At 45.5% G+C, this 16062-nt stretch overlaps 2 protein-coding genes across 3 annotated transcripts in view; both read left to right on the top strand.

Moving 5' to 3' along the window:
* LOC116507325 (dehydrogenase/reductase SDR family member 13-like) overlaps window positions 1-16062 on the top strand; it is a 134133-nt gene that overhangs the window by 98850 nt on the left and 19221 nt on the right. The gene's annotated exons all lie outside the window — the stretch shown is intronic.
* LOC116507327 (dehydrogenase/reductase SDR family member 13-like) lies at window positions 6016-12979 on the top strand. Its single transcript, XM_032215384.1, has 3 exons — window positions 6016-6176; window positions 6794-7105; window positions 12527-12979. The coding sequence occupies exons 1-3, from the start codon at window positions 6080-6082 to the stop codon at window positions 12784-12786; spliced, it is 669 nt and encodes a 222-aa protein (XP_032071275.1). The 5' UTR covers window positions 6016-6079; the 3' UTR covers window positions 12787-12979.

Here is a 16062-nt window from a genome sequence, read left to right on the forward strand (position 1 = left end):
TCACTTGGTAAACATACAATGAATCCACAATTAAATTAAATGTTTGGTCTTTTAATTTCTCAAATGCTAATATGGAGGCAGCCAACTCAGAACGCTGTGCTGAACTCTGAGGGTGCGTGTGGTAAGTCACCCATTGTCCTGAGATTTGATACACACATGCACCCCTGTTCTTAGTTCCGTCAGCAAAAACTGTAACTGCATTTTTAATTGGCAGTTTACTTTGTAAGGAAGTCAATTGTAAATGTTGTAGATTCAGTAACAAAAACCTATAATCTGTGGGATAGTGGTATTTAATTGTCCCCAAATAGTCACTTAAGGCCAATTGAAGTGCATCTGATATTTGAAAATATTTTTCCCACCAAGGTAGTGGGTAAGGAACGTAAAAAGTTTCTGGGTCCGTTCCTAGTACAGCTCGAGCTCTCTCTCTTAACTTTATAATTATCTGGGATAACAATAGAGGTTTTGTTGAAACTGTTCTCCCAGGGCTGTTTGCTAAGTGTATCCATTCAATCACTAACACTTTGTTCTGTTGTGTTTGCAGCAAACACCCTGTAGGCAAGTTTTTGGTATTGAAAATAGCAGCTGAGATAGGAACGTGTGAAACCATCCTGTCTACCCAGGTTTTTGTTAAAGCTGCCTCAATCACCTGAATACACTCTTTTTCTTTGTCCCCTATGGTTAGTATAGCAGCAGGCTCCTTTCCTCCTGCCAGCAATGCAAATAAAGGTTGTAATTGACTCGTAGTTAATCCCATGTAGGGACGTGCCCAGTTAATTGAACCCAAATATTGTTGTAACTGCACCAAATTACATTTATCCATCTCAGGTAGTTTTGGAATTACTGGTGAGGCGTGAGACGTCATGATTCTATGTCCCAAATATAAATATGGTGGCATAGTTTGAATTTTTTCTGAAGCAATTTTAAATCCTTTATCATTAAATCCTTGTATGATCTCTGTTAAAATCTGTGGATATGCACTTTGTGCATCCTTATCTATTGCTAGCAAGATATCATCCATGTAGTGGTAGAATAGGATACCTTTATACTTGGCTCTAAAATGTTTTAAAATTTTATTAATGTAATATTGACAAAGCGTTGGGCTATTTAGCATTCCCTGGGGTAAAACTTTCCACTGATACCTTACTGTTGGCTCACTATAATTTAGTACAGGAATTGTAAATGCAAATAATACTCTGTCCTTTTTATGTAAAGGTATTGAAAAGAAGGCATCTTTTAAATCAATAACTGTTAAAGCATAATTTTGAGGAATTATGTTAGGGTTGGGTAACCCGCACTGCAGGGGCCCCATGGGACAAATTACTTCATTTATCTTTCTTAAATCCTGAAGCATTCTCCACTTCCCTGATTTTTTCTTAATTAAAAATACAGGAGTATTATAAGGGCTATTTGACAATTCTATTTTTTTATCTAATAACAACTGTTGTACAATTTCTTTTAAGGCTTCTAACTTAATAATGGGGAGGGGCCACTGTTCAATCCAAATTGGGTCATTGTTTTTTAATGTTAGTTTCATTAAAGGGTCCATTTCATTTATTCTTAATACAAAACATTCATTACCATCAGTTCAAAGAGCTATACGTAAGCCAATGAGCTCTATTTTCTTACTGTCTCTCTCCCTCTAGGTCTGAAAGCAGTTACATACACACGCTTCTCTGTCTCCCCCCCTCTCCTGTTTCCTTCCAAGGAAAGGCTCAGGGGGAAAAAAGGGGGGGGGAATGGCTGGGCTAACCTCTCACAAACTCTCCTTTGTTCTCACTCTGCTTTCTCTCAACAAGCTTCTCTCTCCCCCCCTTCTCCTGTTTCCCTCCAAGGAATGACTCAGGGGGGAAGGGGGGGGTGGAACTCACGCACGCAATCACTTTAAGTTAGCCCAGGGCTGAACAATTCTACAAACGGCTATCCTGCTCTTTAAAACATGCTTTCTCTCAACAAATTTGGAAATGATATCACAAAAGCATACACACATAAACAATCTTTGCAACTTGCTGTTTCTTTATATGAAAGAAATCAAAGTACGTGCATACCAACTTTTACCATTTAACATATATTAACACTGCAATCAAACTGCTTGTGTAAATTAACTTCACATGCAAAATCCTTAGTCATGCATTCTTCAAACAGCAAGGAATTTCAGAGAGCAGTTTAAATCCTAACTAATCTTCTCACCCTCACGGCTTCAAGCCAAAAGCCCATTTACAACTTCAAACATCAATTCAATTCAATTCTCCTCTTTCTCTTTACCTTTATTCACTTCCTTTTTTCTCTCTACCTTTTTCTCACTCTTTTATCACTCTTACTTTACCTTACTCCAAAGTTAGGGTTGCCCCAAACTGAGACAACAAATCTCTCCCCCACAAATTAACATGCAGTTTTAAAACAACCGGTACGTGCCTTAATTACAGAACCTGGGATGGACACCTAAGAATTGTTTTTAACAGACATTACATCAAAGTAATCAAGTCCAATTACCTAGGTCTTCCCATTCAGTCAGGCTTTACCTCATTACTTACTAAATTTCTTACTTTTCTTTTAAAAGACAACTATTACAGCTGCAACAATTTTCATCTGATGGTGGCCAGAAAGTCAGCAAATTTGTTACAAAATTGAACACTTTAAAATCCCTGTCTTTTGGATTGAAAACATCTTATCTACAATTACCTTGAGGGTGCACAAAAACTTAGGCACACATTCATACACGCACAAAAACATTTTTTCTCCATTCCAATTCAGATCTGACACGGGCTTTTGTAATTAGAGCTGCAAAGAGTGCAGGTTTCTGAGAAATGAAACATCTGTGAAAAAGTTTCAGGTGCTCAGACAGAAAAGTGTGCTTAAAGTAATCAGAAGAAAAATTAGATGAGTCAGTAAGAAAGGGAGTAACAAGAACTCCTTGAGACAAGAAATGAAATAGAGGTAGCCGGAATCACCGGAAGAAATAGGAAGAGCCAGGCAGATTCACTTGCCAAGAGATTGAAATGAGAAGGAAAATAAGAAGCAGCCTTTTGTGTGAGGCTGGCTAAATGCCCCCGACTATGAGTCAGGTTGGAAAGCAGGCAGAAGCGTCTTCTAAAAAAGGATGAAGCCAAAATCTTACGAGATATAAGATCCCTGTGGGGATACATGATTAAGGGAGTTGCCCACATTTTGGACAAGGAGTTTTTGCTCCCGGGGCTCTACATTGATTTTTAAAATGTCCAGGTTTTCCACAATTAAAACAATTTCCCTTTCTAGGGCCTTTAGGTTTTTGATTATTTTGGCTAATTACCAGCGCATCAGCCACCAGTTGCGTCTGATAGGCAACTGATATCATTAGTTCTTTTCTGGCTAATGCGTTACTAATTTCCCTATTTATTACTTTTTGCAATTTTTCTATAACCTCTGTTGCTACCTCTTCACCATGATGCAAACAAAGGGCAGTGAAGTCTTCCAATTTATCAATATGGATGGAGGTGCTCTAGGCTCCTCATATAAATAAGAACCTATACCTGTCCATGTTTTAATATCCAATAATCCATATGGGGGATATAATGGACAGTTTTGCCAAATATATTTCAATAATTCCTGAACCCCTTTTTTTGTAGGAAGTTTACCTCTATTCTTTAATATAATTTTGTGAGCTCCAACTATTTGTCTAATTTCCTTAAGGTGAGCGATCTGTTCTTTAGACAAATGTCCAATTTCCTTAAGGCGAACCACCTGTTCTTTAGATAAATCTGTCCCCATACTTACGGATTGGCCTGGGTAAGAGATGGGGGTGTTGGGCACGCGATGAGTCCGTTCGACCTGTCCAGGCCTCCTGCGTCGCACCTCGACTGATTCCTGGCGTTGTGAAATGGATCACGTCGGAGGTCACCACTTGTGAGAGCGAGCTTGCATTGGGAATACAAGCATACTCTCACAATCCGATGGACCACTTCACGAATCTCTAATTCCTAGGCTGCTTTGGCAATGAGACATGCACACACTGCAGACTGGGTGAAAATGGCGTCTTCTGGCTAAGCCAGAACACTTTTTATTAGGAAAGTTCAAAGAAAGCTAGTCAGCAGTTTATTACAAACAAAGGATTTCACAGTATGTTACAAATCACTTCTTGATTGTATATTCTGGCAGAAAGGCAGGGAGGAGGGACAAAGGGTACTCTTTGATAGGGGGAAATGAGGAGGTATGGAATTGTAAATCACATCCTGATAAGGAGAGCAGGAAGGAGGAACAAACGGTCTTAGAATTGTAAATCACAGAGAGCTACATTAGGCATATGGAAATGACTTGATTTGTTACACGAGGCGGCAAAAGGATGCAAGGCTAATTCTGTGTGTTTATATCTCAGATAATAGAGGCCTCTCATCTCTGTGTGTATCCGTGTATAGACACCCGAAATGAATTCGGCTTCCTTATCTAAAAGCTTTCCCAGGACTGTTCTTTCCATATGGCTTTTGGCAAATGTTCACTGGGACCTTTTGATCCAGATAGATATTGATCCAGATATTCTATCCTATCCTATTGATCCCAGCTAATTTCACCCAGCCAATTATGGGATAATTTCCCACAACGTTTAACATCTAGATCTACAGCAGATAAGACAGTCAGGAACACAGGAACATCATGAGGTAAATCAAACAGCATTCAGAGCCCACAGAAGAAAAAAGCGGGGGGGGAGGGAAACGCCCCCTTTATACCTAGGCGACCAATCATAGCTTAGATTGCCTCAGGCAGGAGACAGCACTCTCCAACCAATCAACTGCCACTATACACTTTACTGTTACTCAATACAATCTCCCAACAGTTCCGATGAGCCTCAGTCGCATTGCAGGCTCTCGGCCATTCCCTCCTTGGCCTGTCCTGGTTCTATTTAGGGGGTTCCATATTTTTCGGGGCAGCCGCATTCCTGGAAGTGGTTTTGTTGGATCTGGGTCTGGGAACTACGCAGCAATGTCTAAATGAAATCAGAGAGACTGGCACAAAGTTTTATATAAATGAATATATTTAACATCTATATCCATGGGAGACAAGAGAGTCAGCAACACAGGGACATCATGAGGTAAATCAAACAACATTCAGAGCCCACAGAGGAAAAAGGCGGGGAAAAAGGGAAACTCCCCCTTTACACCCACAGCAACCAATCATAGCGCAGATTGCCTCAGGCAGAAGCCCGCACTCTCTACTGTGATTAATCAACTACAATTGTGTGTTCTGGCCCATTGTACACTCTACTGTTCCAGCTACTAAATGTAATATTCCAAGAGTTCCGATGAGCCTCAGTCGCATTGCAGGCTCTCGGCCATTCCCTCCTTGGGCTGTACTGGTTCTATTCAGGGGGCTCCATATTTTTCGGGGCAGCCGCATTCCTGGAAGTATTTTGTAGGATTTTCATTATCCATCTTAATCGCCATTCTTCATTGGTTGCTAAGGAGCCGAGGTGGCGCAGTGGTTAGGGTGCAGTACTGCAGGCCACTTTAGCTGACTGTGTTCTGCAGTTCAGCGGTTCAAATCTCACCGGCTCAAGGTCGACTCAGCCTTCCATCCTTCCGAGGTGGGTGAAATGAGGACCCGGACTGTGGGGGCAAGTTGCTGACTCAATTTGCTAAAAAATTTGTAAACCGCTTAGAGAGGGCTGAAAGCCCTATGAAGCGGTATATAAGCCTAATAAATAAATAAATAAATAAATAAGTAAATCCAGCTCCACCCATTGATTTTGCTCTTGGGATGATCACAAACCCTGGGGATATCACCACCATCATCACAAATGACGCTGGTTGCCAAGGGCCCAAATTTTGATCACATGATCCCTGGAGATGCTGCCATGATCAAAAGTGTGGGAACCGGTCATAAATCACTTTTTTTCATTGGCATTATAATTTTGAGCGATCCCTAAACAAACGGCTATCAGGACTGTCTGTATTGTTTTATTATGCACCACCCAGGGAGATTGACGGGAGGTGAGCAGACCTACGTACAAGGTGAGTAAGTCGGGATCCGCCTTTGAAACCGTACTCGATCCCGAGGCTCAGGATTCCTTCCGCTCCTTTTCCAGGAAAGTGGGAACTCGGAGGTGATCCTGATGATCCTGGATCTGGGCAGCCTGGACTCCGTGCGAGCTTTTGCGCAGACCTTCTTAGAATCGGAGCCCCGTCTGGACATCCTCATCAACAACGCAGGTGGGGACAGAGCAGACCCCCCCCCCAGGGTCTCTGGGCGAGGAAGGGGAGAATATTGCGGGGGGGGGGTTGTGTGGGATTTCTCTAACCCTGTGAGGTGGGTTGGTCTGAGAAAGAGGGAGGGAGGGAGAGAGAGAGGGAGAAAGACTGGCCCAAAAACATCTAGCCAGCTTTCCTGCCTAAGGTAAGATTCGAACTCATGGTCTCCCATTTTCTAGGCTTAACTACTAGACCTGTGATGGGGAACCTATAGCATGCGTGCCAGAGGTGGCATCCAGAGACCTCTCTGTGGGCACATGGTCCATCGCCAGCTGCAATTCCGGTTTCCGGCTTGTATATGCACACCGGACAGCTGTTCCCCGGGATTCTGGGCTCTGGAGCGTGCGCGCATTTCCAGTTTCAGAACTCAGTGCTGAAGAGATTCACCATCACTACATTAGACCAACCTGAAAGCTTTATGGGTAGTCCTTGACTTGTGACCGTGATGGAGCCTGCCCATTATGGTTGCATGGCATGACGGTTATAAAACAGGTCACTCCTGTGACCCCTGGGATTTCGAGACCTTGGTTGTGGTGATAAGCTGAGGACTACCTGTAATCCACTTACTTTTCTGGCAGGAATCCTTAAGGATGGTCAAACGGCTGATGGCTTTGACCAGGCCTTCCAGGTCAACCACTTGGCCCACTTCCTGCTGACCCACCTGCTCCTGGACCGGCTGAAGCGCTGCGCCCCGAGCAGGATCGTAATTCTGACCTCAAATGCCCACAGCTTTGGGGAGATCGATTTTCGGACCATCCACAAGCCGGTGGAGGGAATACTGAAGGCCATATATTCATATGCCAACAGCAAACTAGCCAACATTCTCCATGCAAGAGAGTTGGCCAACCGGCTAGAAGGAACCAACGTCACCTGCTATGCGGTTCATCCAGGTGAGTAAGAGTCTGGCTCCAAGGGGCCCCAGATGGAGCCCCCAGAGGTCTGGTTGAAGCTCTGCCAGGCATTCCTCTCCCACTGGAGCCTCCCTCGACCCCATCTGCAGAGCCCCCTCGGGAGTTTCCTCCATCGATCTCAGCTGGAGAGGGAGACGTCTCCCACCATCCAAAGTCCAGAATTCTAGAATCTTAGTGTGGGATGGGGCCTTAGAGGTCTTCTAGTCCAAGACAGGGATGAGATTTCCCCCAGTCTCTTACTTATCTTCTGCCTTTTTTGCTCCTTCATTCCTCCTCCTTCACCTCCTCCTCTTCCTCCCCTTCTCCAGCTGGTCCCCCCCCACTCACCTCCTTCAAGTTGCTGGTCTCCCTTTTCTTCACTCTGGTCTTTCCGCTCTTGAAAAGGGTTCTTCCTCCCCAATTCTGGGCTGGGACGAGGATAAGGGAGGGAAAGAGACAATTCAAAAATAGCATTATTATTATTATTCGCAACAACAGAATTGTATCACAGCGGCCAGTTGTTTCGCCGGATTTGGCATTGGTTACTAGTCGGGCCCCACCCAGGGGCCTAGGACGTTGTAATGTATTTTCGTAATATGAGTGCAGTTCCAAGCAATGCGGCTTTTTGCATTTGACTGATGATGATTTTGTCAATTTTTAACTGTTTTAAATGTAATTCCAGTGCTTTTGGAATAGCACCCAGTGTGCCGATTACCACTGGAATTACCACTGCTGGTTTGTGCCATAGTCGTTGAATTTCGATTTCTAAGTCCTGGTATCTTGCGATTTTTTCATATTCCTTCTCGTCGACCCCGCTATCACCTGGTATTGCGATGTCTATGATTGTGACCCTATTTTTCTCAACCAGTGTGATGTCTGGTGTATTATGCGCCAGTATTTTGTCCGTTTGTATGCGAAAATCCCACAAGATCTTGACCATCTGATTTTCGGTGACTTTTTCAGGCTTATGTTCCCACCAGTTTGTTGCTGTTTTAATATTATAATTTTTGCACAAATTCCAATGGATCATTTGTCCTACTGAATTGTGCCGCAATTTATAATCAGTCTGCGCGATTTTTTTACAGCAGCTGAGTATGTGATCAACAGTTTCATCAGCTTCTTTGCAAAGTCTGCATTTGGCATCATCATTCAATTTTGGCCTTAATGGCATTTGTGCGGATAGCTTGTTCTTGCGCAGTCAGGATTAGTGACTCTGTTTCTTTCTTTAATGTACCTGCTGTTAACCATAACCAAGTTTTTTTCACTGTCCACTTTATCTTTTATTTTTCTCAGAAATTGGCCATGCAGTGCTTTGTTCTGCCAACTCTCCATTCTTGATTTTATCACATCTTTTCTGTATTCTTGTTTTGTCTGTTGGGCCTTCAGTAGATTTTTGTTCTTTACTTCGATTAATAGATGTTCTTGACTTTCTTTTAAATAATCAGCCAGTGCATGTTTTTCTTCTTCAACTGTTTGCTTCACTTGTAATAATCCTCTGCCACCTGATTTTCGGGGCAGGTATAGTCTATCAGTATCACCACGTGGATGTAAACTGTAGTGCATTGTCATTAGTTTCCTGGTTTTTCGGTCCAAAATGTCCAAATCAGCTTGTGTCCAGTTAACTATACCAGCTGTGTATCTTATAACTGGTATTGCCCAGGTATTTATGGCCTTGATTGTATTTCCACCATTCAATTTAGATTTCAAAATTTTCCTAACTCTGTCGGTGTACTTTCGCCTGACAATAGTTTTTACTTTTCCATGCTTGATGTTATCCAACTGCAGAATGCCTAAGTATTTGTAGGTTTCATTTTCATTGCATTTAATTAATTGGCCATTGGGCATTTCAATTCCCTCACATGCAGTGATTTTGCCCCTTTTTATGGATACAGTGGTGCATTTTTCCATGCCAAACTGCATTGAAATATCGTTGCTGAATACTCGGACTGTGTTTGTCAATGATTGGATTTCTATTTCTGACTTTCCATAGAGTTTCAAATCATCCATATATGATAAATGCAAAACGTTTTCAGCTTCTTTGACTGTTTGGTAGCCTAATTTCATTTTTTTAAAGATTACTGATAGTGGGATCATCGCGATGATGAAGAGAAGAGGTGAAAGTGAATCACCCTGGAATATTCCTCGCTTGATATTAACCATTCCGTAGATCTCATTCCCTACTGCCAACTCAGTTCTCCATTGTTTCATCACCTTTTCAGTAAAAGATGTAATATTTTTGCTAATGCCAGTTGTTTCTAAGCATTTTATGATCCAACTATGTGGCAGTGAGTCAAATGCCTTTTTGTAATCAATCCAGACCATATTCAAGTTCATTTTTCTGTTCTTACAATTTTCTAATATCATCTTATCAATTAGGAGCTGATCTTTTGTGCCCCTGCTCCTTCTTTTGTTGCCTTTTTGCTCTACTGGCAAGATGTTTGTTTCCAAATAATCCATCATGTGGATTATTTGGAATAATCCATCATGTGGATTAACTGCAATAATGCCTGTGAGTAGCAGTAGACTTATATACCGCTTCATAGGCCTTCAGGCCTCTCTAAGCGGTTTACAGAGAGTCAGCATATTGCCCCCAACAATCTGGGTCCTCATTTTACCCACCTCGGAAGGATGGAAGGCTGAGTCAACCCTGAGCCCGTGAGATTTGAACCGCTGACCTGCTGATCTAGCAGTAGCCTGCAGTGCTGCATTTAACCACTGCGCCACCTTGGCTAATTTGAAGGTTGTTGGCAAGCATGTTATTGGTCTGTAGTTTTCTGGTGTTGTTCTTTTAGTTGCATCTTTCTGAATCAAGTATGTTTTTCCAGTTGTCAACCATTCATCAATTTGGCCCTTTTGTAAAATTTCATTCAGTTGCCTGGCCAATATTGCATGAAACTGGTCAGATATTTGAACCAGAAACCATGTAATTGGTCCTTTCCAGGTGATGTCCAATTCTTTACCTTTTTAACTCGATTTTTGACCATCGCAGTTGTTGTTTCTAATACTTGCATTTGTTTGTTGCCAATGCTTTTCTCAAAGTCATTTATCCATTTTGCTTCCTTGTTGTAGTCCTTTGCATTTTCCCACAATTCTTTCCAGAATTCAACTGTGGCCTGTTTTTCTGGTTTTTCACTTTTGGTGTCACCATTCACATTAAGACTTTGATAAAAACGGCGTTGGTCTGATCGAAATTGCTGATTTTGTTTATATTGGATTTAAAAAATCAGCAATTTCAATCAGACCAACGGCGTTTTTATCAAAGTCTTAATGTGAACGGTGACACCAAAAGTAGTAGTAGTAGTAGTAGTAGTAGTAGTAGTAGTAGTAGTAGTAGTTATTGTTGTTGTTGTGTGGTTAATCTTTGGTGAGATTCACAGCCTTTGGGGCTGGTTGGTAGCTCAACAGCTCGAGTCCTAACCAAGGACCTAGGAACTGTTAAGGTAACGTCGGAGGATATAAGCTGTTCCAAGTAGGGCAGTTTTTTGTAGAGTCAGAATGTTCAAGTCAGGTAAATTTAAAATTTCCAAATAGTGAGGTAGCCCTTTGGGTATTGCTCCAAGGGCTCCAATTACAATCGGGACAACACACGATTTCTTTTTCCACAGTCGCTCAACTTCAATTTGCAAGTCCCGGTAGTTTGTGATTTTTTTCTTGCTGTTTATCTTCAATTTGTGCATCTCCAGGTATTGCAATGTCAATGAACCATACTTTCTTCTTTTCAACTATTGTTATGTCAGGTGTGTTGTGGGCCAAGTGCCAGTCAGTCTGGATTCTGTTGTTGTTGTTGTTGTTTTGCTGGCAAAGAGGATGGTTGTATCTCAGAGCAGCTTGATGTATTTCTGCAAGTATTTGGATGTCGTGGGCTCCTTGGTGCTCTCTGAGCTTGGTGGTTTTCTTGCAGACGTTTCATTACTCAACTAGGTAATATAATCAGGGCTACAAGGGTTTGCAGAGTGGAGTAGAAGGAGAAAATGGGGAGGGGGACTGTGGGGTCCTTGGGTCTCTCTGAGCTTGGTGGTTTTCTTGCAGACGTTTCATGACCCAACAAGGGAACATAATCAGGGCTAGAAAGGAGGGGGGGGGTAAAGGAGGAGGAGGAAGAGGAGGAAGGACGGGGGGGGGGGAATCCTTGGTGCTCTCTGATCATGGCTGGCTGGGGAATTCTGGGAGTCGAAGTCCATATTTTAAGATTGCCAAGGTTGGGCATCCCTGAATCGGCAGATTTCAGGACAGACTGCAATGGTTTATGTAAGATGCCAGGAGACATGGACGGCATTAATTCGTAGCGATGCTGGGGGAGCCACGAAATCCAGATATTCCTTTAAATCCTATTTATTTACTTCCTTTTGCTCTTCAGTAGAAAACGAGCACTCTGAATTATTAAAAGTTATGAAAGGATGGAGGAAAGATTCGTTCGGCTAAGTCTTTCTCTCCCTGGGAACGGAGGATCCTGGCAGCCGGAACGCCAGTTATCGTGGCCTGAAACGGGGGCAGGATTGTCCCTGTGCCATCCGAGGCTCTGGAATGGCTGGGGTGGGATGGGGGTGTCTGCTGCTATGCCCCCCTTGAGGACTGCAGATGCTATCCATGGGCAACCTGGTTTTCTGCCATATGGAAGCCAGAAAAGAATAGCAGGGAAGGAATAACGTCCTCACAATTGCTCCACACTTTACACCCACATCTTCTAACCAACTCGGGGAAAGGACAGAAAAGTCAATATTTAATATTCCTCATGTGAAGGTTGAGGGAGTCCTCGCCTTACGACTTTTCTTCTAGTGACCATTCGAAGTTACTGAAAAATGTGAGTTATGACCACTTTTTACAGTTTTGAGCTCTGCAGCATCCTCGGGGTCAAAATTCAGAGGCTTGGCAACTGCCTCATATTTATGACGGTCGCAACATCCCAGAATCATACATTCCCTTTTGCGACCTTGTAACAAACTAAATCAAGGGGAGAAACAAATTCACTTAACCGTGTTAAGTAACAACTGCAGTGATTCACTTAACAACGGGGGCAAGAAAGATTGTCAAATGGGGCAAAACTCACTTAACAGCTGTCTTACTCAGCAATGGAAATTTTGGGCTTAACTGTGGTCGTAAGTCGAAGACTACCTATAATATACATTTGGAATGTGCTAGCCACCAAGTTGTGCAATGCTCAGATACACACAGACACACACGCTTTGCACAATGGCCCACTCCCTTCAGCATTGGGTCTTCAGAAAAATATTTAGAAGTTGCCCCAAGGCTTCAAATGGGGAATGAATGTTGTGCAAAGGGTTATTGGGGATCTCCTCCCCTTCCTCCTCCTCCTCCTCCTCCTCCTCCTCCTCCTCCTCCTCCTCCTCCATCTGGGTCACCCTGGAAGATGCCGCCTTCCACCCCAGGCCATTCACTCAACCATCTCTCTCTTGCTTTCAGGATTTGTTAGAACCGAAATTAACCGCTCCTATCCATGGTGGGCATTTTGGTTCCTTTGGTTCATCAAGCTGTTCATCCGAAATAGCAAAGCTGGTGCCCAGACCTCCATCTACTGCGCCACCGAGGAGGGCATTGAGGGGCTGAGCGGGCGGTATTTCGTGGACTGCCAGCCGAAGGTGCCCTCGCCACCGGCTTGCGATGACCAGCTAGCCAAGAAGCTCTGGGAATTCAGCGAGAGGCTTCTGGGACTGACCGCTTAAGATGGGAAAGGGCAGAGACGGAGTCTGGGGTAACACAAAGTGGGCATCCAATTGTGTGGTGCGGCTGAGAGAAGCGTTGAATTTCTGAGAGTTTGAAAAACTGGAAAAGAATGGTGAGGTTTGTTGTGGTGAGTTGCCCAACGCTGGGCATAAGAATCTGTTAAATAAAGAAAAAACCCCATCAAGTCGATCTCCCTTTTCTCCACCAGTGTTAGAAAGGAGGGAGGGGGGTTGCCAGCAGGAGGAGGACGACTGTGATTGATTGATTTGATTGATTGATTTTATTACATTTATATGCCGCCCTTTTCCCCAAGGGGACTCAGGGCGGCTCACAATTCAAATCAGGAGAGGGGGTTACAGACAAGAAATAAAAAAGACGGAACATAACAATACACAATTTAAAAGCACACAACAACCATACCATTCGAGAGGGGGGGCAACAGCTCTTTAGCCCCAGGCCTGTCGGAACAGCCAGGTTTTAAGGGCTTTGCGGAAGGCCTGGAGGGTGGTGAGGGTTTGAATCTCCACGGGGAGCTCGTTCCAGAGGGTCGGAGCAGCCACAGAGAAGGCTCTCCTCCGGGTAGTCGCCAGTCGACACTGGCCGGCGGATGGAATTCGGAGGAGGCCTAATCTGTGGGATCTAATCGGTCTATTGGAGGTAATTGGCAGCAGGCGGTCTCTCAAGTACCCAGGTCCAATACCATGAAGGGCTTTATAAGTGACGACTAGTGCCTTGAAGCGTATCCGAAGACCAATAGGCAGTCAGTGCAGCTCGCGGAGGATAGGTGTTACGTGGGTGAACCGAGGTGCACCCACGATTGCTCGCGCGGCTGCATTCTGGACAAGCTGAAGTCTCTGAATTCTCTTCAAGGGCTGCCCCATGTAGAGCACGTTGCAGTAGTCCAGTCTAGAGGTCACAAGGGCGCGAGTGACTGTTGTGAGAGCCTCCCGGTTCAGGTAGGGACGCAACTGGTGCACCAGGCGAACCTGGGCAAATGCCCCCCTGGTCACAGCTGACAAATGGTGTTCAGCTGTGGGTCCAGGAGGACTCCCAAATTGCGAACCCTGTCTGAGGGGCGTACTGTTTGACCCCCCAGCCTGAGAGATGGAATACTTGGCCAATTAGTAGGAGGGAAACACACCAGCCACTCAGTCTTATCCGGATTGAGTACAAGCTTGTTAACCCCCATCCAGGCCCTAACAGCCTCGAGGCACTGGCACATCATGTCAACCACTTCACTGAGTTGGCACGGGGCGGACAGATACAACTGTGTATCGTCCGCATATTGATGGTATTTTATCCCGTGCCGTTGAATGATCTCACCCAGCGGCTTCATGTAGATATTAAACAGGAGGGGGTACAGGACTGAACCCTGTGGCACCCCATAATTCAGGGGCCTAGGGGTCGATCTCTGCCCTCCGACCAACACTGACTGTGACCTGTCCGAGAGGTAAGAGGAGAACCACCGTAGAACAGTGCCTCCCACCCCCACCTCCCGCAGTCGTCGCAGAAGGATACCATGGTCGATGGTATCGAAGGCGGCTGAGAGGTCAAGGAGCACTAGGACGGAGGCATAACCTCCATCCCTGGCTCTCCAGAGATCATCGGTCAGCGCGACCAAAGCGGTTTCCGTGCAGTAGCCAGGCCTAAATCCCGACTGGTAGGGATCTAGATAATCGGTTTCCTCCAAGGACCGCCGGAGCTGAAAGGCCACCACTTTCTCAACAACCTTCCCCACGAAGGGCAGGTTGGACACTGGACGATAGTTGTTTAAAACGGTTGGATCCAAAGATGGCTTCTTCAGGAGGGGTCTCACCACCGCCGCCTTTAAAGCGGGGGGAAAGAACCCCTCCCGAAGGGAGGTGGTAATAACCGCCTGGATCCAGCCCCGTGTCACCTCCCTGCTGTTAGCAACCAGCCAGGAGGGACACGGGTCCAGTACACATGTGGAGGCACTTACGGCTCCCATGGCCTTGTCCACGTCCTCAGGGGTAACAGCCTGAAAATCAATCCGGTGATGTCCATCCAGATTCTCCCCTGGTGCCTCAGCTGGCTCTGCGTAATTGGAGTCCAGGTCCGTCCGAAGCCGAGCAACTTTATCCGCGAGGAATTGGACGTAGTCCTCAGCTCTGCCTTGCAAAGGATCGCTCGCATCCCTCCTGTTTAGGAGGGAGCGGGTTATCCTGAACAAGGCGGCTGGGTGTGACTCAGCGGAAGCAATCAGAGAGGCAATGTATGTTCTTTTTGAGGTCCTAATTGCCCGGATGTAGACTCTGATGCTGGATGTTAAAAGTGCTCGGTCCGACTCGGACTTACTGGATCTCCATCGGTGCTCTAGGCGTCTCTTTCGGCGCTTCATCTCCCGGAGTTCCTCAGTAAACCAAGGGGCCCTCCTGGATCCACTGCCTCGGATCGGCCGTAAAGGCGCAATCCGGTTAAGAGCCTCTGTCGCTGCTGAATTCCAAGCAGCAACCAGAGTCTCCGCCGGACTGCGGGCGAGAGTATCAGGAATAACCCCAAGCTCCGTCTGAAAACCCAACGGGTCCATAAGTCGCCTGGGGCGGAACCACCTGGTCGGTTCCTCCTCCCTACAGTGGGGGTTTGGTCTCCGAAAGTCAAGCCTCAGTAGGTAGTGGTCTGACCATGACAGGGGTAAGGTCTCACTACCCCTCAGACCAAGGTCACAACTCCACTGCTCCGAGAGGAATACGAGGTCGAGCATGTGACCCGCCGAGTGAGTCGGGCCCCGAATTACTTGGGTCAAGCCCATGGCTGTCATGGAAGCCATGAACTCCTGAGCTCCATCAGAGTGTTCACCGAGCGAAGGCAAATTGAAATCCCCCAGAACCATAAGCCTGGGAAACTCAATTGCCAGCTCAGCTACTGACTCGAGGAACGAGGGGAGGGCTGCTGCAACGCTGTTGGGAGGCAGGTACGTTAACAGCAAGCCCACTTGACCCTTGAGGTCCAACTTCACCAGCAAGGACTCACACCCGACAAGCTCCGGAGCAGGGATCCTACGAGGTACTAGAGACTCTCGGATAACAATAGCCACACCCCCACCCCTTTCTTGGGGTCGCGGCTGATGAAGCACCTGAAAACCCTCTGGGCACATCTCTACGAGGGGGACTCCTCCCTCCGGGCCCAGCCAGATTTCAGTAATACATGCCAGGTCTGCCCTCTCGTCTAAAATTAGGTCCCGGACGAGGGGAGCCTTGTGAACTACAGACCTGGCATTTAGCGACAGCAGCCTGAGACCAGGGTCCTGATTACTC

The sequence above is a fragment of the Thamnophis elegans genome, chromosome 4, assembly GCF_009769535.1.
Source record: "Thamnophis elegans isolate rThaEle1 chromosome 4, rThaEle1.pri, whole genome shotgun sequence".
NCBI classification, from domain to species: Eukaryota; Metazoa; Chordata; class Lepidosauria; order Squamata; family Colubridae; genus Thamnophis; species Thamnophis elegans.